Source organism: Pituophis catenifer, unplaced genomic scaffold (genome assembly GCF_029215685.1).
Source record: "Pituophis catenifer annectens isolate HBS135680 unplaced genomic scaffold, rPitCat1.0.hap2 SCAF_6, whole genome shotgun sequence".
In the NCBI taxonomy this organism is placed as follows: Eukaryota; Metazoa; Chordata; class Lepidosauria; order Squamata; family Colubridae; genus Pituophis; species Pituophis catenifer.
In genome coordinates this window covers 38,965,164-38,990,749 of record NW_027256886.1, presented here as the reverse complement: position 1 = coordinate 38,990,749, position 25,586 = coordinate 38,965,164, and the positions used below count along the sequence as shown (strand labels likewise).

General features: G+C 35.2%; 1 protein-coding gene across 1 annotated transcript in view; it reads left to right on the top strand.

The window, feature by feature from the left end:
* Positions 1-25,586, top strand: part of VPS8 (VPS8 subunit of CORVET complex) — an 87,398-nt gene that overhangs the window by 21,946 nt on the left and 39,866 nt on the right. Inside the window, exons 22-33 of the mRNA XM_070946443.1 lie at positions 228-317; positions 1,710-1,761; positions 2,459-2,501; positions 5,100-5,172; positions 9,009-9,128; positions 11,721-11,792; positions 14,072-14,191; positions 14,610-14,666; positions 15,907-15,989; positions 19,672-19,756; positions 20,081-20,179; positions 22,768-22,857. Of these exons, the coding sequence (XP_070802544.1) occupies positions 228-317; positions 1,710-1,761; positions 2,459-2,501; positions 5,100-5,172; positions 9,009-9,128; positions 11,721-11,792; positions 14,072-14,191; positions 14,610-14,666; positions 15,907-15,989; positions 19,672-19,756; positions 20,081-20,179; positions 22,768-22,857 (984 nt within the window). The remainder of the gene's footprint in view (positions 1-227; positions 318-1,709; positions 1,762-2,458; positions 2,502-5,099; positions 5,173-9,008; positions 9,129-11,720; positions 11,793-14,071; positions 14,192-14,609; positions 14,667-15,906; positions 15,990-19,671; positions 19,757-20,080; positions 20,180-22,767; positions 22,858-25,586) is intronic.

The window sequence follows — 25,586 nt, the reverse complement described above, 5'->3', positions numbered from 1 at the left end:
TAGGTTAAAGTCCTCCTAAAAAATGCTGATGTTTTTGACGAGTCTTGAGAAAGGATGATTCACAAGCTATGAATTTTCTACTCATGGGTAAAGGAAGGCCTTTTATCTCTTGTATCCATATAAATATTGCTAACAAATTTCATACCTTGAAGTGATGTATGTTCTGAGACTAATCTGCATGTGGTTTTTAGCACATTTAAAAATCTGAAACTTTGTTTTGCTTCTAGGTTGTCCTTATGTGTTGGGAAAACCACCTGTATGATGCCATGATATATGTCTATAATAGTGGAATGAATGACTACATTACTCCAATGGAGGTAGGAAGATGTATCTTGAATGCTAATGGATGGCTTTGAATTAGGATTATTCTTTTAATAATTCCTTTTCTTCCTAATGCAATTAGCTACAATAGCTTATAGATCTTGAGAAACACAGAGACGGATAGAGAATCAAATACAATCAAATAAATCAATTTACTAAATATCATACAAATCTTCAAAATTAAAATCTCCCATTAAATTCAGATTCAGTTTGGATAAATGAGCAGTTTCAAAACTTCCTTTAAAAATATGAAAGTCACTTGCTGAGATCATGGGAATAACTGTTGTGCCTTTGACAATATGCAATATAGCAATAAAGCAAATGATTATAAGAGATTATGTCCATTGAGGAGGAGATGGGGTGATGAACTACAAGAAACGTCAGTTTCCCAGGAAGGGGAGGGTACATTCCAGAAATGTGAAGGTGACAAGAGGCAGCACAGGCTAGAGTAAATACAGTGTCAGGGTTCCAAGTAACACCCCCAACGAAAGAAGACTCCGAGGCTTGAAGTTCGTCAAAGTTCCATTTTATTAGAGATGTCATATTGGCACATCTGGGAAAACCCGAATCTGAAAGCTTCCAGGTTTTCCCCACCCAAAGGAAAGTCCAAGTCCTTGCCCGGCACCCATATGTCCATCACATGGTCCAATCAAAGTACCGTCCCAACTGGAGATGCCTCCCAGTTCCAACCCTCCAGGTGCAGGGCAAAATGTCCTTGACTCTCTGAGAAAGGAATGTTATTATGACTATATCTCACCCATGCTCCATACAATCCTGCCTCCCAGTTTCCCACCATAGTAAACAAGGCAGGCCTGAAGGCCCAATGCAAAAGATGGCTTCCAGGCCTGACGTAGAGGAAGAGAGCAAGGATAGCCACTGCCTAGAATCTCTCAGGGTATATCCTTGTTTAATCTGGCAAGATTCTGTCTGCTATGTGTAAGCAAATAAAGAACTGAACTCTGACTGAATTGTTCCATGTTGTTCTTGAGTTTAAACTGGTTTCGCACAGAGTTTAATCTGACATCAATCTAGCTAGACTAAACCGCTCCTCCTACTCTTCCTTCTTTTCTTGTATTGTTAAAAAAGCATTTCTCTATGTAAGAAAAATGAATCTTTACAAAATGATCTTAATCATTTAAAGAAAATTACCATGTTTGAGCATCTCTTTCCATCCTTACAGGATCCTTGATACAGTACCAATTTAAGTTACTTTGTAGGCTTTTCTTTTTCTTTTATAAAGTTTTCTATGTTACTGTCAAGTCCACTAATATCTCTACGTGACAATGTGTGAAAATGTTTAGGATGTAATAATTTTCAAGAATGAAAAACCAAAATCACAAAGGAACCATTGATGTGATAATTTTTTCTCTTCCACTTTATTTTTTTAGAAATTGTTCAAAGCCATTGCTCATCCACTTAGTGCTGGAAAATCTCTCTCAGGTATGCCATGCCTTATCAGTACTTTTTGTGAAAGGTTTTCTTCTTATATTGTGGGTTCCTTTTTTCCTCTAATAACGCTTATGAAGAATACTATTCATTACTATTTTTTACTCAATATATTCTCAGCCTGGCAGTTTTCATTTATTGATAATTGGCTTGTTGTGTGCAAGAACTACTTCACTGGATAGTCCCAACAATAACGTTTATCTGAAAAAATGATTTTTATATGTAGTCTTGTATGAGTGCCTAATCTTAGACATACAAAAGTTAAATAATTTGCTAATCCTTCATGAGGGTCACTGTTATTAATTAGAAAAGATGCTGAGGTAGATAGGCCAATATATTACACTGTTTTGCATAATACTTGTTTTTGAAACAATGAATAGCATTGTACTCTCAAGACTGAAAGTAATGTGTCTTTTTATACAGTAATAGCTACAGTATAATACTACATGTAAGAGTAGAATTTATTTTTTTACTTTATCAGTCAGGTTTAGAAAGTTGTATTTGGCATGAACCTTTGGGAATATTTAAATATCTGCATACATTGAATTTGGTATCTCTCAATTTATCAACTTAAAGAGGTAATAGGATCTTGATTTTGGTATATGGCTTTATTAAATCTGCATACATTAGAACTTTTAGTAAATGTGTTCAGTTTTCAAGATTATGTATGTATTTTTTGCTGTTTTTTTAGATGAGCAAGTCATTATGGGCAACAAACTGCTTGTCTACATAAGGTATGCTTTTTTCAACAGCATAAATTAAATATGCCACATAGCCACATGAAATAGAAAAATCCTGCTGTGCAATTTATGCTGATGCAATATTTCAATAGTTTAACTGGGGTTGTACGTGTGTGTACTCCTAACAGAGTTATTGTTGTGATTGTTTTAGACCGGGTTGCCCATGGTATTGTATGGTTTAAAGGCATCTGTTATTTTTATATCTGTAAGACATCCAGAATCTAATGGAGCGGGGGCATATAATTAATTTAAATAGTAATGAATTTATAATTAAAAAAAAAACACTGAAAAAAACCAATCATGTAAAATAAAAATGACACACCAATAAAATGACACATTGACTACAGGAAAAGTTAATCAGAAAATGAACAGGAAAACAAAACTCATCAATTTGATTTCAATGATACCTCACAATTGATACTCATGTCTGAATGGAGATCAGAAAGGGGGTCTGCAAAGATTCTGAGAGAAAAATCTCTTTTTCCTATAGTTATTCCAGGTTAGATTATTCAGCATATTCTATTTTTTGAGTGAAGAGACCTTTCGTTATAGGTCTTATCACTAAAATCATAGCTTATATGTACTGATGTGCATGACAGAAAGCTAAGGGGAGCAAGAGCATTGTCCTGTAAGCCTTAATTAAGTAATGGATTGCTTGATAAGATCGGATATTGTGACAGATGTACTATGGGTGGGAGCTCCATCTTTTACTGGCTTATTTCTCAGTACTGAACTGCAGTAGAACTGCATATTAGAACTGCAGATTGGTCTGAGATTGACTGAGGTTCCAGTCCAAGTATCTGTCCTCCTTTTGCTGATTATTTCTGTACCTTTGCTGGCTGAACTGGGCAAACAAAAAGTTACATTAACAGAATATACTGGTGTGTTTCTGATGACTTGCAGCGTACAATCCTGGAAATGATATTTTTACGATATATACAGTATGTCTTGGTTGAAAAGTTAAATCTCAGTCAACCTAGGTAGGACACCAGGGGGCGCTATTAATTTGCTTATATACTAACAATTGCTATTAGCCTTTAAAAGTATTGATTTGATTCATTAGTAAATAATGAATGAATCAGTAAAAGCTGCGAATCAGTCTCTGCATATATTAGTCTAATAATAGGATTAGAGAAAACAAGGGATTCTGTATGGGTTCAAAATTAAAGAAAAGAGCTAAAATTAAAATATATTATCACACAAAGCTGATAAATATTGTTGCTATGATCCAACTGCCTCTGTACCTGAACACTTTTGAGTGAACTACAGTTTGTTCGCTGAAACTGTAAAATGTGTCTTTGATTTTGTTCGTAAGATATGTGGAAGGAGTAATCTGTGAAGTAGCTGATGTTCTTGCAAAGTACTACTGTTTCCTTCTACTTCCTGTGCTAAGATGATAAAATTTTAAATAAATCTAGTAGCAGCTTAAAGGCAAAATATTTACCATACTGAAGGATTTTGTGTTTGGATGCATGTCATGTTCTAATGGTAAAAAGCAATTCCAGTAATATTTAAATTGCTCATTGAAATTTATTTTACATATTAAAATAAATAGGTAGGTGGGTAGAAACTGTACATGAACAAGAACTATTTCAAAAAAGGACTCTTATTTTTGCTTTTTGTGTGTGTGAATATACTTCTGATGCTAGAAACTAGAGATTATAAAATTTATTTTTATTTATTTATTCATTCATTTATATCCCGCCTTTATTATTTTCACAAACAACTCAAGGCCGTGAACATATCCAACGCACCTTCCTCCTCCTATTTTCCCCAAACAGCAACCCTGTGAGGTGAATTGGGCTGAGAGACAATGAGGTCAGCCAGCTGGCTTTCATGGCTAAGGCGGAACTTGAAATCACACTCTCTTGCTTTCTAGCCTGGTGCCTTAACCACTCTCAACTTAAAGCCATGTGTTTAGGGACCATTTAAAGTTACATTGGCAATGAAAAAAGTGACTTACAAGTGGCCCTCACACAACCATTGCAGCATCCCCACGGTCACAGGACCAAAATTCAGGCACTTGGCAACCAACTTGTATTTATGACATTTGCAGCGTCCCAGGGTGACTCCCATTACCACTTTCCCAGCCAGCTTCCAACAAAAAAAGTCAATGGGCAAAGCCAGATTCTCTTTAACGGTTGCATGATTCACTTCACAACTCTTGTGATTAAGAACTATGGCAAAAAAAGGTTGGCCATGACTCACTTAACAACCAACCTTGTTCAGCAATGGAAATTCTGCTCCCAGTTGTGATCATATGTTAAAAATTACCTGTATAAACTAATAGCAGACTGTCCTTGCATGTCTATAATATACTATGGCTATAAACACTATTAGCAGTCCTGAAGATGCTGAGAATCTGTAGAAATAATTTAACAAAATCTTTGTGGGCAAAGTTCTCTCAGAGTAAATTAACTTAGGGCTGCCTATATTTAGTAAACTAAGAATATAGCATTGAATGGGAGTGGGGGAAGCTGTGAGCTGTGAGCTGTGCCTGGATGTTTCAAATATGAATAGCCAGAGAAGTAGTAAAACCAACTGTTTGTTTAATACAGAGTTGTAGTTCTTGTTATCTGTATTTCCTTACAGCTGTTGTTTGGCAGGCCGAGCTTACCCATTGGGCAATATTCCTGAAGACCTGGTACCACTGATTAAAAACCAAGTGAGTGTTTAAAAATACTTCTATAAAAATTACCAGAAAAAAAGTACTTTAAGAAAAGAAAAAGTTAAGAAAAGTTGCTATCTTTGATAAGAAATTAACATTTTCTTAGAGGTGTAGTTTTGTGGTAGATCTCCTTTAACACTAAGTAGTGTTCTTTTTTGGCCCCAATTATCATAGAATTGACAACCTTCTAAGGTTAACTCCTAATCTGCGGTTTCATGTTTAGAATTGTATTCATATATGAGCAAGATGCTCTGAAACTGTAATGCTGGTGAAGCAGTACTGCATAAATTGTGAGCAGGAATATAGCACATTTTTAAAAAATCATGTTTTACCTGAACATTCTATTTATACATTTTTATTATCTTTTCTCCCTTTTTATTATATTGTTGTAAATTTTAAAATGTATTGTTTTGATACAATGTTACTTGTACAGTATTAGTTAAAATTATTGACAGTCTATCGTTTTGATAAATTAGAGTATTAAAATGTTTATCAGTATTAAGTACAATTTAGAAGATTTTTATTACAAGCATAAAATTATTTGAATTTTGAAATGAAATTGAGTATAACACTAGAAACATCCTCTTTATACTTACTAGAGCATATGAATGTAGGAAATGCTTTATTAAGAATATATCTGCAATAAACATACTAAGCTTGAATTTTGGAATGTTTTCTGTCAATATAAAATTGAAGTTTGGTTTAATAAATGTGGTAGAGCAGTGTATGGTATAACTAAAGCACATGAGAAAATAAATTGAATAGTTAGCAAATGTTTCAGCATTGAATTGTTTAAATATATTTATGGATAACACATAAATAATTATTTTCATAATGTTAGAGATGAGTTGGTTTGCACATGATTGTACATGTAATTTTGTATGTCATTCCAATGTTGATAATGAGTTATACAGATATAAATATATGATTCTGAATGAGTGGTAGTTAATATTGGGTATGATAGAGGGGGGAGTATGTATCAAACAATGTATCCAAGTTCTAAGGTGATTATGAATATGAAATGAAAAATTTCAAGTTATATTTAAATGGCATATTAACTACAGGGATGAATTTGTGTATCACAATTGAATGTTGAATGAATGAATGAATACCTCTTCAGAATATTATATCTTGGAATGTCCATGTGATATGGTTAAAAAGTCAAAATGGTGACAGCAATAGTGTGATGGAAGCCTTGCCCATTTTTATGTGCATTGCGCATAAAACACCCTTACCTTATACCTTACTGTACAAACTGATATATAACCTTGTATTTAATCAGTTGGAACTCTCTACTGTAAAAAAAAACAAAAAACCTTTGACATAAAGTCATATTGCTATGATATTTCAGTGGTTATGAATATGAAATGAAAAATTTCAAGTTATATTTAAATGGCATATTAACTACCGGGATGAATTTGTGTATCACAATTGAATGTTGAATGAATGAATGAATACCTCTTCAGAATATTATATCTTGGAATGTCCACGTGATATGGTTAAAAAAGTCAAAATGGTGATCACAATAATGTGATGGAAGCCTTGCCCATTTTTATGTGCATTGCACATAAAACACCCTTACCTTATACCTTACTGTACAAACTGATATGTAACCTTGTATTTAATCAGTTGGAACTCTCTACTGTAAAAAAAAAAAAAACCTTTGACATAAAGTCATACTGCTATGATATTTCAGTCTGTGTTGTCAGTAATCATAAACATGGTCCATGTCGGGATGTCTCAATCCCACAATGGGTTTCTGTTCTTAGCATAGCCCAGATAACCTAGGACAGTGATGGCGAATCTTTTCGGCACCAAGTGCCCAAATGGAATGTGTGTGTGTGTGCACACGTGCACCAGAGCCCCGGGACTCGAAAACCAGGTGGTCTTCTGGTTTCCAGCATGCATGCCCACTACCCAGCTGGTCTTCACTCACGCCGGAGTGCCAGAAACATGAAGATCACGTGGTCTTTGGGTTTCTGGGGCTCCAGCATGCACAAAGGTTAGAAGAGCAGAAGAGCAGCTAGCGATGGCGCGCGTGCCCGCAGAGAGGGCTCTGCGTGCCACCTCTGGCACCTGTGGCAAAGGTTCACTATCTCAGACCTAGGAGATGAGGCAAATGGGTGTTCTCAAGCCATGCTTCTAAAACTATAGCATTTCTCTAAAACTTCAGCTTATATGGAAACTGCCTTTGTTTTGAGGCTCTTTGAAATGCTGTATCATCTTAAACACAATGCTGTCAATTTCACTCAAAAACTTCAGCATACATTTCAGAGTATTTGAACAACGGCTGAAGACCTCTTTCTATCGGTCCATGATAGAAAGTGTCCTCACATACTGCATTACAGTATGGTACGCTGGTTTAACTGCTGCAGACAGGAAGGCACTACAGAGAGTTATCAGTTCGGCACAAGAAACCATTGGTTGCCCTCTAACACCACTGGATGACATTGATTGATTGATTGATTGATTGATTGATTGATTGATTGGATTTATATGCCGCCCTTCCCCGGAGACTCAGGGTGGCTTACAATGCATTAAGCAATAGCCTTCATACTTTTGTATATACCTGCTTAGTAGGGTTTTCAGGCCCCCCCAAGCGGTGTTCTTTTTTATACAAAGTCAGCTTATTGCCCCCACAATCATTTTACCTACCTCGAAAGGATGGAAGGCTGAGTCAACCTTGAGCCTGGTGAGATTTGAACTTACAGTAATTGCAGGCAGCTGGTGCTACTTAACAGCACTTTAGTCTGCTGCACCATCAAGGCTCTTGGTGTTTGCCAGGTCTTGCTGCTTTAGCAGATTAAGGAAGATACTCAGAGATGATTCAGTGGTCAGTGTCTCTTCACACTTCTACCCTCGGGCAGAAGACATCGAAGCATAGCCAGCCGAACCAATAGATTTAAAAATAGTTTCTATCCTTGGGCTGTCAGACTCTTTGTGTCAGACTCAACACACACACACGGAAACGTATGACTAATTTTTCTTTTTCTTTCTTTTTTTGCCCTAATTACTTTCATAGGGATTATTCTTTATACTATTAATGTTGTTTGTATTTTTTGTCATGGATTGCACCAGTGAAGCTAAAACCAATTTCGTTGTATACATGATGTACAATGACAATAAAGGCTATACTACTAAGTTAGCATCAGGGAATGAATTGATGGGCCCTTTGTTACCCAAGGTTTTGCACTATAAAGTTTAGAGGGACATACCCCAGTGATTTTTTTCATCAGTTCCAACTGGAGGAAAATTTTGGGGGGTTTGATCACGTAGAGTAGTAGTAGATCAAGTAGAGTGTTGGAATAGTCCTTTTGGAGATCTATCACAGCAGGAGACTCAACCTGTGAAAGTTTGATCAAATACAAGTGGTGCATCAAAGGTAAATTAATGTAAGTATGATGTTGAAATTTTCTTACAGGCTTGACATTTTCTTTTTGTAATGTTTGACCTGTATTTCAGCAAATTCTTCTTTTTCTTTCTGTTTTAAATCCTGCTAGCAATGATTTATCTTAATTTCTTGTTTATCCCAATGAACTAATTCATGTAGTTAGTCTGGAGAAATAAACTGAAAGGAAAATGCAGTTATATGTTTTATCAGAATTCATTGTTTAGGAAGTCAGTAGTAATAATCTTTCAAATACCAATGTAAAGCAGTTAAGTACTAGTGATTGTGAATACTAATGCAAGTAACAATAAAACAACTTGACTTTTTTTGTATTAAATCACTAATGTTAGAAAGTTCCTGAGAAAAATTCCTGGAATTGATATACTTCGAAGTGTTAATTCTGGCATTTAGATTGAGCCAAATCTATACTCATTTTACATTGCAGGTCTTTGAATTCCTCATCCGTCTGCATTCAGCTGAGGCCCCTACAGATGAAGAAGTGTATCCCTACGTTCGTACACTGTTGCACTTTGATACACGAGAGTTCCTTAATGTTCTTGCACTGGTAAGTCGAATCACTAATTGCAAAGATAGAAAGTCTCATTATCTATTGCATCAGCTTAAACAATGGTGGATAATGTTTTGGCAACTAAAGAGCAATTATTACTTTTTAAGACTGAGGATCATGGTGGGCATAGTATCAGAGCATTGTGTAAATGGTACATGGCTAATTTTTAAAGTGGGTTCATACAAAGTTTGTGGGAAGTGGAGACTTTAATGCCTTGTGCACCTATTTTTTATTGTTCCTTCTGAAAATAGTGAGAAATTATGCCTCTTTAGTGATTTGTAGTACTTTTGGGGAAATATAAATGAGAATGGATGGTTGCTTGTGGTAGTACCCTTTGTCTTAAACATATGTGTTGGATCCAGATTAGATATATAGAGTTGACTTGCAGAAATTCTTCATCACTGTTCTCACTCTTTCTCACAATTGCCCTGTCTGCCAAAAATGCTATACAACCTAACTAGAACTTCACTGAGTAGAATGGAATAGGTATGATTTAAGAAGAGTAGAAGCAATCTGTCTTAACTATGTAGGATGCACTGATGTAGGATGCACTGATAATTCTGGAGATTCTCCTTTCCCACCAGCGCATTGCCTGCCCCACTTAGCAAGATATCCTGACTTTTGAAGTAATGTTTTCTGTGGGTTGTAAAGCCTATTAAGGAAGGAGCATATAGTATATTTTTATCCACCTAGTTGTACATGGCTGGGGATTCTAGGAATAAGAGTGCAACATGTCTGTAGAACAGAGTTGCAAAAACCTAATTATAATTATTTATTCCTTTAGGAATCAGTGATTTATTGATTGATTTATTAAAATTTATTTAATTTTAAATATTTCTATGACACCTATCGTAGAAAGCATCTCCAGGCAGTGTGCAATTCTCAAAATGAATTAATTATGTTATTAAAAGTTATAAACTTAAAAATAACCAGTGGACATTAATAATAGAGTAATACCAGCATAAGCCATCAGATGTGGATTTTAATAAAAAGCTTTTCAGCCTGCACATGAATTATAGTCACATTAGTTTCTTATAGTATTGAAAACCATTATACAAACATTAAATTTATTCAACTTAATCAGTTTACATATATTGAACGCATGTGGTTCATTTATATTTTAGTAGAAATATTGTTCAAATAGTAATGTGTTAAATATGTGTCTTCACAGATTGCCATTGTAATATTGGTTCTATTATAGAATCAGTGTTATGAATTACTTTATTCCTAGCTTGAATTAAAAAAAAAACATTATAGCAATAGCACTTAGACTTATATACTGCTTCACAGTGCATTACAGCCTATGTGGTTTACAGAATCGGCATATTGTCCCAACAATCTGGGTCCTCATTTTACCAACCTCGGAAGAATAGAAGCTGAGTCAATCTTGAGCCTGTGAGAATTGAAGCAAACGAACTCCTGGCAGTCAGCAGAATTAACTTGCAAATACTGCATTCTAACCACTGCGCCACCACGGTTCCTAACAATATACCTTCTCTAATCTGCATATTTTCCAAATGTATTGAAGGACACATTAAAACAGCATCACCAAAATTCTGGGACTTCCATCTTTATCATACCTGGCGGTTGGAGAGGTTGATTTTAACACATGATAGAATACAGTTGGTGTCCTTAGGCTATCCTATCACTATATACAAGAATAGAAAAGAAACAGTCATGTTCATTTAATTACTCTTTTTGATATTCAAGAAGAAATGGAGATATATGATTAAGGCTTAGTGATTAGTCTCTAAGCGCTTGAAGGGATGGAACAGAAGGATAGCAATTTTTTGGTTCTTTTATGTTAATATTCTAAATTCATTCATGAATGCACATTTTCTGTTTGATTTCCTGTCCTCTGGTCAGTATTGTCCTTTACCATGATTCCCTTTCCTACAAGGAACTTACAGGCCAACAGATAACATTACTGTTTGCAAAATCTATATGGGTCCTTAATTGGGACAAGATAAGGAAGTCCGAAGCAGAATTATAACAGTAGCATTGCATGAGGCACAGTGGGATGGGTCCTACTCTCCCTTGCTTACAGCTGTGACTTGCTTTGCCTCCCTCCCCCCCAAGGAAGGGGTAATATAACATAATAGTTACATTATTTCTTAATTAGCCCATTCAGATGTGCTGTCTTTTCCAACTTCAGTAAAGGTTCTGAAAATATGTAAATACTGTTTTTGATACCTTGGGTTGGGCTCACCTATACAAGGGATCCCACTGTTTGTCATCAATAGTTCTGCAATAGTTTTGACCAACATACTGTGACTAGTATAAACATTGTATGCAACCCTTTGAATGGAATGGAGAAATGAGAAAACTAGAGTTAATCATTGCTCTTGTTAATAGTTTCCAACATTGAATAGTCTTTGAGATAACTTCAGTTTCGCTTATAAGTTCTTTCTTAATTGGAGACCATCCATTGTGATCTTGATTCAGGCATAATTGTAGCTTCTTCACGAAACTTATGAACAGTATATTGTAACTTCTCAAGCCAAGTTTTTATTTTGAATGCTTGAATATATAAAAAATATTGCATGTGAAGTTTTGCTTTTTCTCTTCCAATATTATTTTCTGATAAAGACATTTGAAGATTTTAAGAATGACAAGCAAGCTGTGGAATACCAACAGAGAATTGTGGACATATTACTCAAGGTAGAGTTCCTTTGTTTTAGTAGTAAATATAGGAAAATATGTGTAAAATCTTTACTTTGAAGTACTAAAATGAAAAACATTTTCTACATGTTATTTATTCATTGTTACCTCATTATTTCTTTTCATTAAATTATTGTTTTGATTGATGAAACATGAACAAACTAATATATTATTCTTATAAATGTACAATATTTAGATCAGGTGCCTCAGATCTTGCTGATCCTTACTATTACAACTGGTATCTCCTTAAAAGAGCCACACCTTTTTCTGCTTGATTTCAAATTCATATCATGATATCAATTATAAGTAGGCTATGGAAAAATTGGGAGATTATATGTTTGTGTAGATAGATAGATAGATAGATAGATAGATAGATAGATAGATAGATAGATAGATTTATATGTTTGTGTAGATAGATAGATAGATAGATAGATAGATAGATAGATAGATAGATAGATATATTTATATGTTTGTGTATATAGATAGATAGATAGATAGATAGATAGATAGATAGATAGATAGATATATTTATATGTTTGTGTATATACATACATACATATATATATATATATATATATATATATATATATATATAAACATAGGTATTTTCCTAGGTAAATCAAGTTTCTCAAATTGCAGCCATAGCTCAGTGAAATCACATCCACTATCCTAGGCTTCTTCAGACAGCAAGCAAGCATTTTGCTGCCTATATTACTACCTATACTGGTCTCCCAATAGGCAGCAAAATACTTGCTTGCTGTCTGATTATATATGTCACCTTAAGTTCCTGAATGATAGGTGGGATATAACTTTAATAAATATACTTTTTCAGAATCTGCACAATCCAGGAAAAAGTGAGTCCCTTTTAAGGAGCTGATTTCAAGTACAATGATATAAGGCTATATAAGATCTGATGCAACTTTGCATAATTTGGATCAAAATATTTTACACCTCTATAGGTAGTCCTTGAGATATGACTGGCCATTTAACACCACCTGGAAGTTATGACAGACACCACCACCCCAGCCAGACCTGGTTTTTAAAGTTACAGCTGCTGCAGCTCCCCTGCAGTCATTTGCCCTTACAACTGCCCTCAGGGATGCTGCAATGCCCCCCCCCTCCAATCATCTGGGACCCTACACACCTAGGATCTACTCCCTACATATAGCATCATCTATTGCACACTTAGCTTTTGAAGCTCTCTCGATCTCATGTTGGGGAAGGAGATCAGGCCACATGTCTGTCTTCTTTGTCCCCTTTATATTTATGTTACCCCAAATCTCATGTTCATATTAGTTTTACTCTTTCCAAAATATAGCTATTTAATATCAATATATACAAGTATATATGCTTGTTTTTGCCATAACATGCTGGTTACCATTTAGAATGCAAGTTGACCATAATATCTGTATCTTGGAGTATGGATGATAACTGTATGACCATTCCACGTAATTATGTCTATATTGCCAATCTGTCATCAACTATAAATTAAAATATACAAAACATAAAAGATGTATTGTGGTTTTCATGAAATATGTTATTAAATTCTACAACATCATATGATGTTTATAATTCCTTTATTCTTTTATTATGCAGAATATATTTTGAATTTATTTACATTTTATCAACATTATTATTACTTATACAATAAGTATATACTTATATAAGTAATAATAATGTTTGTAAAGTGTAAATAAGTTCATAATATATTCTGCATAATAAAGGAATAGGTATCAGAAACATGAGGTATACATTTTGATTTGTTGTAAGAATTGAGGAAATGTTGTGTTTCATAAGATAAAATGCTTCGTTGCTCGTTAGTGAGAAAAGATGAGATTTCCTCCCCTATTATTCATTTCCATTGCCTGCCTGCCTATCCCCACTCTTCAGTTATTTATGGTGGTTGAATTGTTTCATAGATCGTTCAAGCAGTGCCCAGTGTTATCCTACTGATAAGTTCAGAACAATGTCACTGTGACCTAGAAGATAGGAAAACACTGCTTCCTTTTAGTGATGCAGCTATATCTGCCTATAGCGATAAGCTTGGGGAACATTGTCTTAGAAACCTTACGGGAATTAAAATTTCCTTTTAAAATTTTTGATTTGGTGTGTATCGAAAGACATGTTTACAGTAATTAGGTTCTGAAAATTTTAAATTATTTTTTGTACCACTTTATTAAGTACAGTGCTAGGGTTTTTTGTTCTTCCATCTCAAGAGAAGATATGTACTAACCTAAATTGTTATGATTAATAAATGTATCTATTTTTCTCCCTTCTAGGTTATGGTGGAGAACTCTGATTTTACCCCATCACAAGTTGGATGCCTTTTTACTTTCCTTGCTCAACAGCTTGCTAAGCCAAACAACACATTGTTTGTGAATAGGATGCTATTTGACCAGGTAATATGAAGAACCATAATTGGGTGGAATTTTTATTCTAAAATGGGCAAAGTCTATGTTGAATTATAAAATGATTGCATGAGTGTGATGCCATCTAGTTTGTAATTATTATATCTACTGTTTCAGAAAGTTTGAGATAAATTATGAAGATATGAATGCAATGGTTTTAGAAAGGATATGTGGGAAACTAGGAGATGCTGAAAAAGAATAAACACATATTGTATTGGGTTTTTGATGTTGAATTTGCATTTCACAGCATTAAGGTATTTTAGAAGCTTGGATCCTATTCCCAAATGTTGTAATGATTTGTATGTCCTTTAGTGGGAAATGCTATAATAGATAAATTTGTAAAATGTGGTACTGTGCTTGAGAAATGGAGCAGAAATATGCATATAATAACATTTTCTTTTTTGCTCAGGTCCTTGAATTTCTCTGCAGTCCTGATGATGATTCACGACATTCTGAAAGACAGCAGGTATGAATCGTTAGGATAATATTATTCATGCTGTGAAAATGATTCATGGTTAAGGAAGAAAGATCATTACTAAAAATGACCATACTATAGAGCAGAAATGCTAAAACTAGAACTCCAAACTGAGAAACAATCAGCTTCTAGAAAACTGCTAAGAGCTTATATATTTAATCAAGACATATTAATAGTTTTCAGAATCACATAAATTGTAGCAGTTCAGATTCTTCACACCAAAACTAGAGATTCAGTATGATCAAATATAGCCCAGAATAACACAGTCTGATATTACATTATGATACAATATACATAGTTTGGTTGCCACTGTCATAGTTAATACTTAGAGAGTGATTGAAGAAGTAGGATTATCAAGAGGTGTACTTTTCTATGTATATAATGTCATTTTTCACTTCAGTTTTTCCAAATCCCCACTAGTGGAGATAACAATGCTGGATTATATCAGAAAAGTAGTGAATTTGGACTCGATTACTCTTTTTCTAGACTTGATTATTCAATTGAAGTTCAGGAAGAAAAAGGGGAGACATGCAATTGTAAGAGACTGATAAGTACAGAATGTGGTTGAGAGGAAAATTATCTCACTTCATATTATATGAAGCAGGTAAATACTCCGATCATGCTTGGGAACATGATCATGTTTAATCAACTACTCCAAAATTATAGCTTCTCCTTTATTTCATCCTTGATCAAGACACATACTAAGAACAAGTCCTCAGCAGGGGCGGGTTCTAAATCCTGTTGCTACCAGTTCGCTCGTGCACTCATGCACATGCGCAGAAGCGTCTGGGCAGGTGGGCGGAGCCTCCCGCCACTACCGGTTCGCCCGATCCAGTGGTGGGTTGCCCCCGGTTTGGACCTGTTTGCAAGAACCGGTAGTAAAACCGGCAGGAGGCTCTGCCCACTGATCCAGACATCATCATAGGTGATCTGCACATGTGCAGGCGTGTGCGAACCGATAGTAAAGGTAAGTAGAACCCACCACTGAACCCACCACTGGTCCTCAGGCAGTAACTGAAAAATTCCAAAATTAAATTTCATGTCAGAAAGGTCTCTATTTATGTAAATATGTATATTGCAACGAACAAGCAAAGCTTGGAAGAACATAATTTACTCCCTGATGTCTGATGTTTGTTTCATATCTAGACATAATCTTTTATTGTAGAGGATAAATGTTGCGGGGTCTGTGAAGGATTTTAACACAATATTTATAATTATATTGTGCTAATAGGTTCTTTTAGAATTGCTTCAGGCTGGAGGTATAGTGCAGTTTGAAGAAAACAGACTCATACAAATGGCAGAAAAAGCTGAATTGTAAGTTTCTGCGTACCATTTCTAATTTGTTTTACTCCTTTACAACCACTCTGATAAATCCAGGATTTTTTAAAAGAAATTTTTAATAGTATTATTATAAGATACAAATAGTATTATTTTAAAACACAAATGATACGTTGTAGTATTGAGTACAATGATATTTATGTTGACTGGATATTGTTAATGCTTTGATAAATTAGATAACTAAAGCCTTTAAAAATTAAGGAAAAAGCTTTATATCCAAAATATACTCCAAAATATTAATGTTAATAAACTTAGATAGTTTGCTTAGGTTTTACATTAAAAACCAAATACGGCATTGACTAGGATTGTGCCACCAGCATTAGCAGTAAAATGACAGTTTTTTTCTGAGAATTAAGAATAAGAATAGAAGTTAGAGGCTGCTTGGAGGCCTGTTCACAGTTTTGGGGAGTTAAGGGTAGAAATGGGATGTTTTGTCTTCCACTCTTATTCCCAATTTTTATACACCTTAAAAAGCTCAAAATATTAATCCCATTTATCTCCTGATACCACCATGTCACTTGAAGATATTCTGTGACAAGCAAATTGGCTAAGAGAGCATGTTTTAGACCTGGTCAATAAATCAATGTCTGCCTTTTTAACTATGTCTGAAGCCACTTTTTATGAATGCTTACAATTATATTATTATATTAATCAACAGTTGAATACATATGATTTGCGATCTATCTGATTTTTATGTCATTTTAACCAAAAGAATCATCTCTGGCTTTCTAAAAGATATATCTGTGAGGATTATCCGTAAGGATGTTACCATATATCATATTCTTCTTCTTATAATTTCATTTTCTTATTCCAACAATAAGAAAATGAAATTATAAGAAGAAGAATATGATATATGGTAACATCCTCACAGATAGAATCTTTTGCTTCTTTAACTTGATCCAAATTGAGGCTGAAATCCTTTATCTGCAGAAGATAAATAGAACCAGAAGGAAAAAAAAAAAAACATGAGGTGGTTGCTTGGCAACTGCTTTCAGCTGTGAAATCTCTGTTCATCCTCATTGCCTTGTCACTGCAGATGCACTTCAGTACTTAGCACACTATATTGTATAAAATTGTGGCCATGAGATTAAATTTCTGGTGATTACAACTTGACCTACATCCTACTTCTCCAGATGTTGAAACAGTCTTGGTCTGTTAGCTTTAAGATTTGTTTTTATAACTGTCTGATTCTATTATCAGGCTGCTCGGAAATCATAGCAACATTTATGCTCTAAGAGATTAAAATATCTGAACAAGTTTGTCTGATTAACTCCCTACCCAGGTGCTTTTTTAAAATAGTAAATAGCTTAATAGAAACTGGAAAATAACATGGGTTCAGCTCTATATTCAGAAAGAAATTGGTCTTTCCAATTATCCTTTCCATAGTGTTTCATTGTATAAACTAACAAGAGTTATTTTACCTATATCCATTTAGTAATTCTGTTTATAATCAGTTTTAATATTTTTACATGGTACATTTTATATATTTGATTTTTATCCTGCCATATCTTTATAAATAACTCAAGGAGGCCAATATAGCTAATTCCTCTTCCTATTTTCCCCACAACAACCCTGTGAGGTAGTTGACTGAGAAACTAGCCCAAGATCACCCACCTGACTTTCATGCCTAAGGCCGGACTAGAACTCAGATTTCTAGGCCAGCCCCTTATTCACTACACCAAATTTTGCTTGTTATTTATATCATATTCATGGTATTTTGATTATATTGTATAAGACAATTTATCAATGAAATTAATGGATGTTTATGTTAAAATTAATATAAGCAGTTAAGTTTTCTAAACCTTTATATATCCCTAAAACAAATATAAATTGTAAACTAAAAGTGCTCTTAACCCCTTACTAGAGTGTTGGAATTCCATTGGTAATCTGACCATAAGTTTCTATTATCAGTGAAATTAAGTGGCATTTGTAACTCTTTTGCCCATTAAATCTCACTGAAGCAATGCCTTTATTATGGTAAGCAAACTTTTACAATATCTCTCCTTTGGAGTTTCAGGCAATTCAAGTCAGGAAAACAAAAGGGGAAGAAATTGAATGATTATTTATAAATCTATTTGTCCTGTATTATTTTATAAGGCTTACTTCTGCTCACAGCTGACTGAGAAGTTTGTATAACTCATTAGGTTAAAAATTGTACAATAACATAAAATAGATACACACCCCATCAAATTTTTAGCACCAGTTAGAATACTTAACCATACTCTCCCCTAAAAGAATGATCCGTTTCATTTTCATATACTGAAACCTAGTATGATCACTGGGAAGATGCTATATCAGAGACAGGAAGCTGCAACAGTGAAAGCCAGCTCCCACAGGGACATCATCTTTTAGATGTTAATGAGTAGCAGAATCCACTAGAAATTGGCAGTTCTGAAGATACTGATTACATTATCAGATAGCATTAGAGAACCTCTAAGAAAGCGTGTGCATTTTATCAAGTACAGAATATTGTCAGATTAAAGTAAAAGTTCTTCCAAAATTTACTGTTAAAAAAAAAAGCAAGCAAATACTTGGTCTTCCTCCACTGTTTGAAAATAGAAATTCCAGTTGTTAAATGAATTCTGTAGAGAGGTGTAGAGTGATGAGAGACCATTTCTGGACCCTTTGAAACTATTTTTAATCCTGCAGCACTGTGACCTCCAGTATGAGCTGAGCTTCATTTAAATCCTATTAATTCCTATTTTGGTTGAACAAACAATGCAAAAAATTGTATGGTCTCATGTCTATAGCAGGGATTTTGAGTTGCTAATATAAAACATTTGTTGTTGTTCTCTTTGGATCAAGCTTGTCTCCTCTTTTTTATTTATTTTTATAGTTTTGGTACTAGTGTTACTTTAAATAGGCCTGGCTTGAGTGTTGTTATTTTAAATTAAAAAAGAAAGAATGTAAATACTGCATGTAATTCATGTAATAAAATTCTAGTGCTAGTTGAACTCTTTTTAATTTTCTCTAGTATTAAGTAACTAAGCTCCTTCAGGTTACAAAGACAATTAACTGATATTTCTAGCAAAAAAGAGGCAGATAGAATAGATACTGTAGTTAACTTCTAAAAAAAATAAGTGAAGATAGAAACATCAACCCCATACATGAAGAAGCTTAGATTAGGTAAAGGAAACACATGTGACTCCCCTCTTCCCCTTTCACTATCATGTTAGATGTCACTGATTTAGAAGGCTTTATTTTTTCATGAGATAATTTTTTGATTTTTTAAAAAAGAAGACAGGTGATACATTTATCAAGTATGACATTAAAAATTGCTGACACAGCTCAAGGTAATTATTTATTAGTTTGTCTAATATCACTTGTGCCTTCATGTCAGTGTTGACTTCTGGGGACTGCTTGGATAAGCTTTCTTGGCAAGGTTTTTCTGAAGCGGCTTGCTTGCTAGGGCTGAGAGAGAGTAACTGCCCCAAGGTTACCCAGCTGCCTGTGCCTAAGGTGGGACTAGAATTCATGTCTCCAGTTTATAGCCTAGTACCTTAACCACTACACCAAACTGATTCTGTTATGTTTAATAAGCAGTAAAATAATAACATCAAATATTAAGATAGGAAAAACAGAACATGTTTTATAAAACTGCTCTTTTTTATGGATGCTTATATCTAAAAAGCACTTAGCTATAATTCTTTCATTTCAGTTACCAAATCTGTGAATTTATGTATGAACGGGAACATCGCTATGATAGGATAATTGATTGCTACTTGCATGATCCCTTGAGAAAGGTAAACACAACATAGTACAAGTTATAGAAGAAAATTCAGATGAGATCTGTTTAATTTTTCAGCAGCTTTTCTGTAATTTTGGGTGATGGAGAAACTTGCTTTTTAAAAATAGATTTTTTAATAGAAATATGCTAAAATGCAATAGTGGCGAATGTTAAAATGGTACATAAATGATATATTTTCAGTGCCTTGTTGCTTTATTAATGATACATTTTCAGTCCTATGCTTCAGCATGTAATATATGAGGCTCAATCATTTAATTTGAAAGAATGTTTTTGTAATGTATTTTTCTTTTTTGTAACCTTTCCCATATATTTCTTAAAGGAAGAAGTTTTCTCCTATATCCACAATATTCTTTCCATTCCTGGGTATAGTACAGAAGAAAAGCAATCTGTGTGGCAGAAAACTATGAAACATATTGAGGTATGTCTTAAATAAGATGATTATACATCTTAAATTCCATATGTAGTAATACTGTACAGCTGATATATCCTAATAAATTAATATAAGTGAAAACAATAAGACCATATTTCTAATATTTAAATTAATTTTGTCTCTAACTGGAATTGATCTGATTAACAATAATTACTTTTGAGGATAGAAAGTTTCATGCATTAACTGACAAAGTTAATTAGACACTTTGGTTCTTCGGATCAGTCACTATACAGAATAGCTTAAAAGCATTTGTAATCAAATATCCACAGATGAACAAGACTATTTTTAATGGAATTTCAAGATTCACTATGAAAAGCCATGGTTCATCTTTCTCTGTTGTTTTTTATTCTCTGAAAGTCTCCTCAATATCCACATTTAGTGTTACTATGAAGACACTGAATGAGTGGTGGTTACAACTGGTCTTCAAAGCTCCAACTGTTCCAGCACCCTTGCAATCACATGGTTATTATCTGGGTGCTTGGCAACCAGCTCACATGAGAGTTGCAGCATCTCAAAGTCACTCGATCAGAATTTGTGACCTTCACTGCCAGCTTCTAATAAAAAAACTCAATGGGAAAACCAGCAGGGAAGGTTGCAAATCATCCCCACCAGCTTCCCTGTATTTGCACTATGCCTCTCCTGCCACACCTTAGACACCCTCCCTTGCTGCACCAGCCATTCCACATATCTTGCTGTATTCATATTGTACTTCCCTCACCACTTGAGTACCCTCACACATCTTCACTCACCCAGGAGCAACCACCCCAAACTATGCTAAGTGCTCCATCTCTTGTACCATTCACATACTCTCTCCCACCTAGCAGTTGCTATCCAAGTTCCACCGTGCTCACAGCACATTACCCCATCACTCACTCACCCTCAGATATTCTCCCCAAGCCTTGCTGCACTTGTGCTGTACCTCCCCTGCCATTCTCACACCTTCACACAGTCTCTTCCACCCAGCAGCAGCTACCCAACTCCTGCCATACTCATGACATGGCACCACTCAGACCCCCTCTCCCATCCAGCAGCAGCTACTCAAGCCTCACTGTGCTTGCTCTGTGCTGCTCTGTGTGGTCACCCATACACCCTCTCCCCTCCAGTAGCCCTGCTTGGCCTGCTTGCAAGCTTTTGGGACTAGCAACCTTCTGCTGGTTTCCCTGTTGATTTTGTCTGTTGGAAGCTGACGGGAAGTTGTGAGGAGATGTTCACAGGACGACCCCCGTTCTTTGCTTAGCAACAGCAACATGGGCTGCAGGAATTGGTATTGATAAGTGACACAGTCATGTGATATTGTGCTTTATGACCACAATGCTTAATGATACAAATTCCTGTCCCAGTTGCTGTCCTAGCTCAAGGACTATTTCCAGCTATAGATCTCAAGGCTTAAAAGATCCACAGTTTTCCATTTCCCTAGTGGTATGTTTTCTAAAGAAGAAAGCCTTTCATACATTGAAGAGATCATGCTGGATAAGGAAGGATGATGACTTCAAAGTGTTTGTTCAAGTCTGGGACACAATTGCAGCCCTGCTACATACATACAAACAGACTCCAGGTTTGGCGTATGGAGGAAGAATCATGCTGCACAATAACAAAAAAAAAATCCCTAAAATTAGTATGTATAAACATAAACATAATAAGGATACAGTTGTTCTACAAACTGTAGTATAACTTGGGAGTTATAATAGGAGAAAAAACTAATAAATAGTCTCAGCTGACTACAGCTAGAGGAAAGCATTAGCAGTAAATTGGATATATGAATGTGGGAGGGAAGAAAAATACCGATTTCTTTTTAGCCTCTAGGATGCGTCTGAAAATATGAAAACAGCCATGAGCTTTCTTGGTTGCCTAATTATTATGCATGTGATCATTCTTATTTTAGGTAGTAAATATGGAAGCATGAATTACTATTTAAGTTGTTAGCCACATAAATTGGATAGAAATTATATATATACAGATTGCAGATAGATGCTGAAAAACTGGTTCTGCAAATTAGTAAAGTGTTAAAATGTTCACCCTAGATAATGGCTTTCCAGTGTAAATATCCTTCATGTACCTGTATATCTAAATCACAATATTTCTATAGAATTTTTTATGGAAATATGCATAAAATAGCATACTAACCAATTATGCATCCAGTACTTTAATCTTAATTGGGCTATAGTCTTTCATTGAAATTTAATATAAAAATGCATATGAAAACTAGTTAATTATGGTAAAATCCATGGGTTCTGAAAACAAATTCCTGCTGAATGCTTATTTAGTATAAAGCTAGAAGAAACTACTTGAATGTACATAGAAGCCAATGAGACTCTTATGAAAAATTCAGAATAGAAAATTTGATACCTTAAAGGTATCAAAGGCAACATTTATTCTTCAGTGAAGAAAAAGAAACATAATCATAGAAATGCTTATCTCTGTCCTTTATCACCTTACTTTCCTAATATAAAAAGAAAGAAACATTTGGAATAGTATTCAGAGTAAATTCTGAAATATCACAAACTGAATTAAAAGTTCATGTATTTAATCCTGAAATTCATGGATCTGTAAAACCTTTTTTTTTTTCTTTTGCTTAGGAGCTGACATCAGTGAGTCCTTTTAAAACAGCAGATCTTATTTCTATTCATTTCAGTGACGAGATTGAACAAATAATTCAGATTCTACAGGTAAAGATTTATTAAGCAACTACATTGATGTGTAGTGTTTCATCACAAAAAATATTTTTTCACTTTCCTAAACTTAGAAGAGTCTATTTTTCAAAAGTCTAGATATATAATAAATTATAATAAGTAAAACCAGAGGAATTTTTTTCTAAATTAAAAAGGGGTGATATATGTCCAGTCAGCAAGCATAGTTTTCCCAAGTACTTGGTAGAGATGCCCCATGATGAAAGTATTCCTGAATTAAAGCATACAAGACCTTAAATTCCATATACTGCTGTGCTTTCCACCTTGACTATAATACTCTTTCATTAAAAACTGCAAGTGAAATATTCTTGCCAGATTTTTTAAAATGAAAGCTTAATTGTACATCCTAGATTCTGATCCTAATCACTTTTGATACAGTACCTATGAGTTAGAAATATTATGAAGTAATTTCACTGTTCTTCTTTTTTAAATCAACATACTATGTCTCTGAGTAGAACAATACAAGATCCCACAGAATACAATGAGCTCTGCTTACAAAAAGCCAGGTATTCAAAAGTAACCTTTGCTTACTGCCACACGTTTGTATGAATGAAGCACAGCACAGTTAAATTTAGCACGCTTCACAATGGGGGAGACAGTGTCCCCTCCTCCTCCTGGAGCTCATTATGATGCGAAACATTGACCACAGCCGGGTCAGTGTCTCGGGGCGGAGAGCTTCTCAGGCCAGGCAAAGTGTGATTGGGAGGGGAGGGTGATGGGTGGGACCAGCCAGTGGTGGGTTTAGCCGACGGAGCTACAGCAGGGGGATGAAAGAACTTCATTTATCTGGGAACCTGAAATGACTCTTGATTTAAATTATATGGTAAAAAGCACCCAAAGAAGAAAGAACAACACCAGCAAAAAAAACAACAACCCACCAACCCTTGCCTGTTTTTGGAAAGGGTTCAAGAGGGAACACACACACACACACATGAGAGAGAGAGAGAAAGAGAGACAGAGAGAGACAAAGAGAGAGAGAGATGAGAGAGCGAGAGAGAGAGAAAGAGAGAGAGAGGGGGGGGGGGAGAGACAGAGAGAAAGAGAGAGAGACAGAGAGAGATACCTGTTTCTCCACAGAAAAGAAAACACAGTGAGCCACAAAACCTGAGTAGGCATGGCTGGGGCAGTCATGTAACTGGGTGGGAGTGAGTGATGTTGAGTTTGCCACGCCCACCCAGGTTTTGTGGCTCCCGGTATTTTCTGTGGGAAACGAGTCCAAATGGCTCTTTGAGTGTTTAAGGCTGCAGACTCCTGCCTTAGTTCCAGGTTGCTTCTCTCCTTGATTAGTTTCCATTCATTGCTTCTTGTTCTGCCTTCAGGTGCTTTGGAGAATAGGTTGACCCCCTCTTTTCTGTGGCAGCCCCTTAGATATTGGAACAGTGTGATCATGTCATCCATAAACCTTCTTTTTATTAAACTAGACATACCCAGTCCCTACAACTGTTCTCCAGTCCCCTAATCCAGGGGTGAAATCCAGAAGGTTCTGACAGGTTCTGGAGAATCAGTAGTGGAAATTTTGAGTAGTTCGGAGAACCAGCAAATACCACCTCTGGCTGGCCCCAGAGTGGGGGGGAATGGAGATTTTGCAGTATCCTTCCCCGGAGTGGGGTGGGAATGGAGATTTTACAGTATCCTGCCATGCCCATGAAGCCACGCCCACCAAGCCACACCACGCCCACCAAGCCATGCCCACAGAATCAGTAGCAAAAAAAAATGGATTTCACCACTGCCCTAATCATCTTTGCTGCTCTTCTGTGCACTTTTTCTAGAATCTCAACATCTTTTTTATATCATGGGAACCAAAACTGTGGTCCAAGTGTGTTGTTACCAAGGCATTATAAAGTGATACTAACATTTCACGTGATCTTGATTTTATCCCTCTTTTGATGCAGTCTAGGACTGCTCTGGCTTTTTTGGCATCTGAGCACACTGCTGGCTCATATTTAAGTGATTGTCCACTAGGACTTCAAGATTCCTCTTGTAGTTACTAGGTCTTTTGAGGCAACAATCTGATACAAATATAACTGATTAAATAGACCTGCTCTCCATATCCCAATCAGTCTCACATTTCTGTCTCTCCCTCCCTCCCTCCTTCTCTTTTCATTCTAAAGAAAGGCAGGGAATCCTAAGTCCTTTTACTGGCTAGATGACAAGATTTTTTTCCATCTGCTTCTCTATTACCTCAGCTCCTTCCATTCCATAAACACTTACAGAGCAGTTCATAAAATGAGCTCAAATGTAGTACAATATTGCTAAAATCTATACCATCATGAAATGCCTTTAGGAGAACTGTGTTTGAAGCTAACTTCAAGTGATATTTATGTCTTGTATATTGATCTTTTTACTTCCCTTGGAACTTGTTAAATGTTCCTTCCTGATTTTTTTCAACTTTATATTTCATTTTGTGTGTGTGTTTGTATGTGTGTGTTTTAAATTACGACAGGACAAGCCTAGAAAATGCCCAGAATTTTTCACAGCATAAAATATGCATTTAAATAACATTAAAGGTACATTTCCCATTTTAAAGAAAAGTTGTTAACATATTGTTATATGCCAAATCTCATCCAGTCTTATGGTTTCTTTTCTTTGTATGAAATTTCACAGTGCAAAAATATACATATTGTCTATATTTTAAAACAGTTGATTGTTTGAAACAATAAATATTTATTTATTATTATTTATTAATTCAATTTGTATGCCACCCCTCT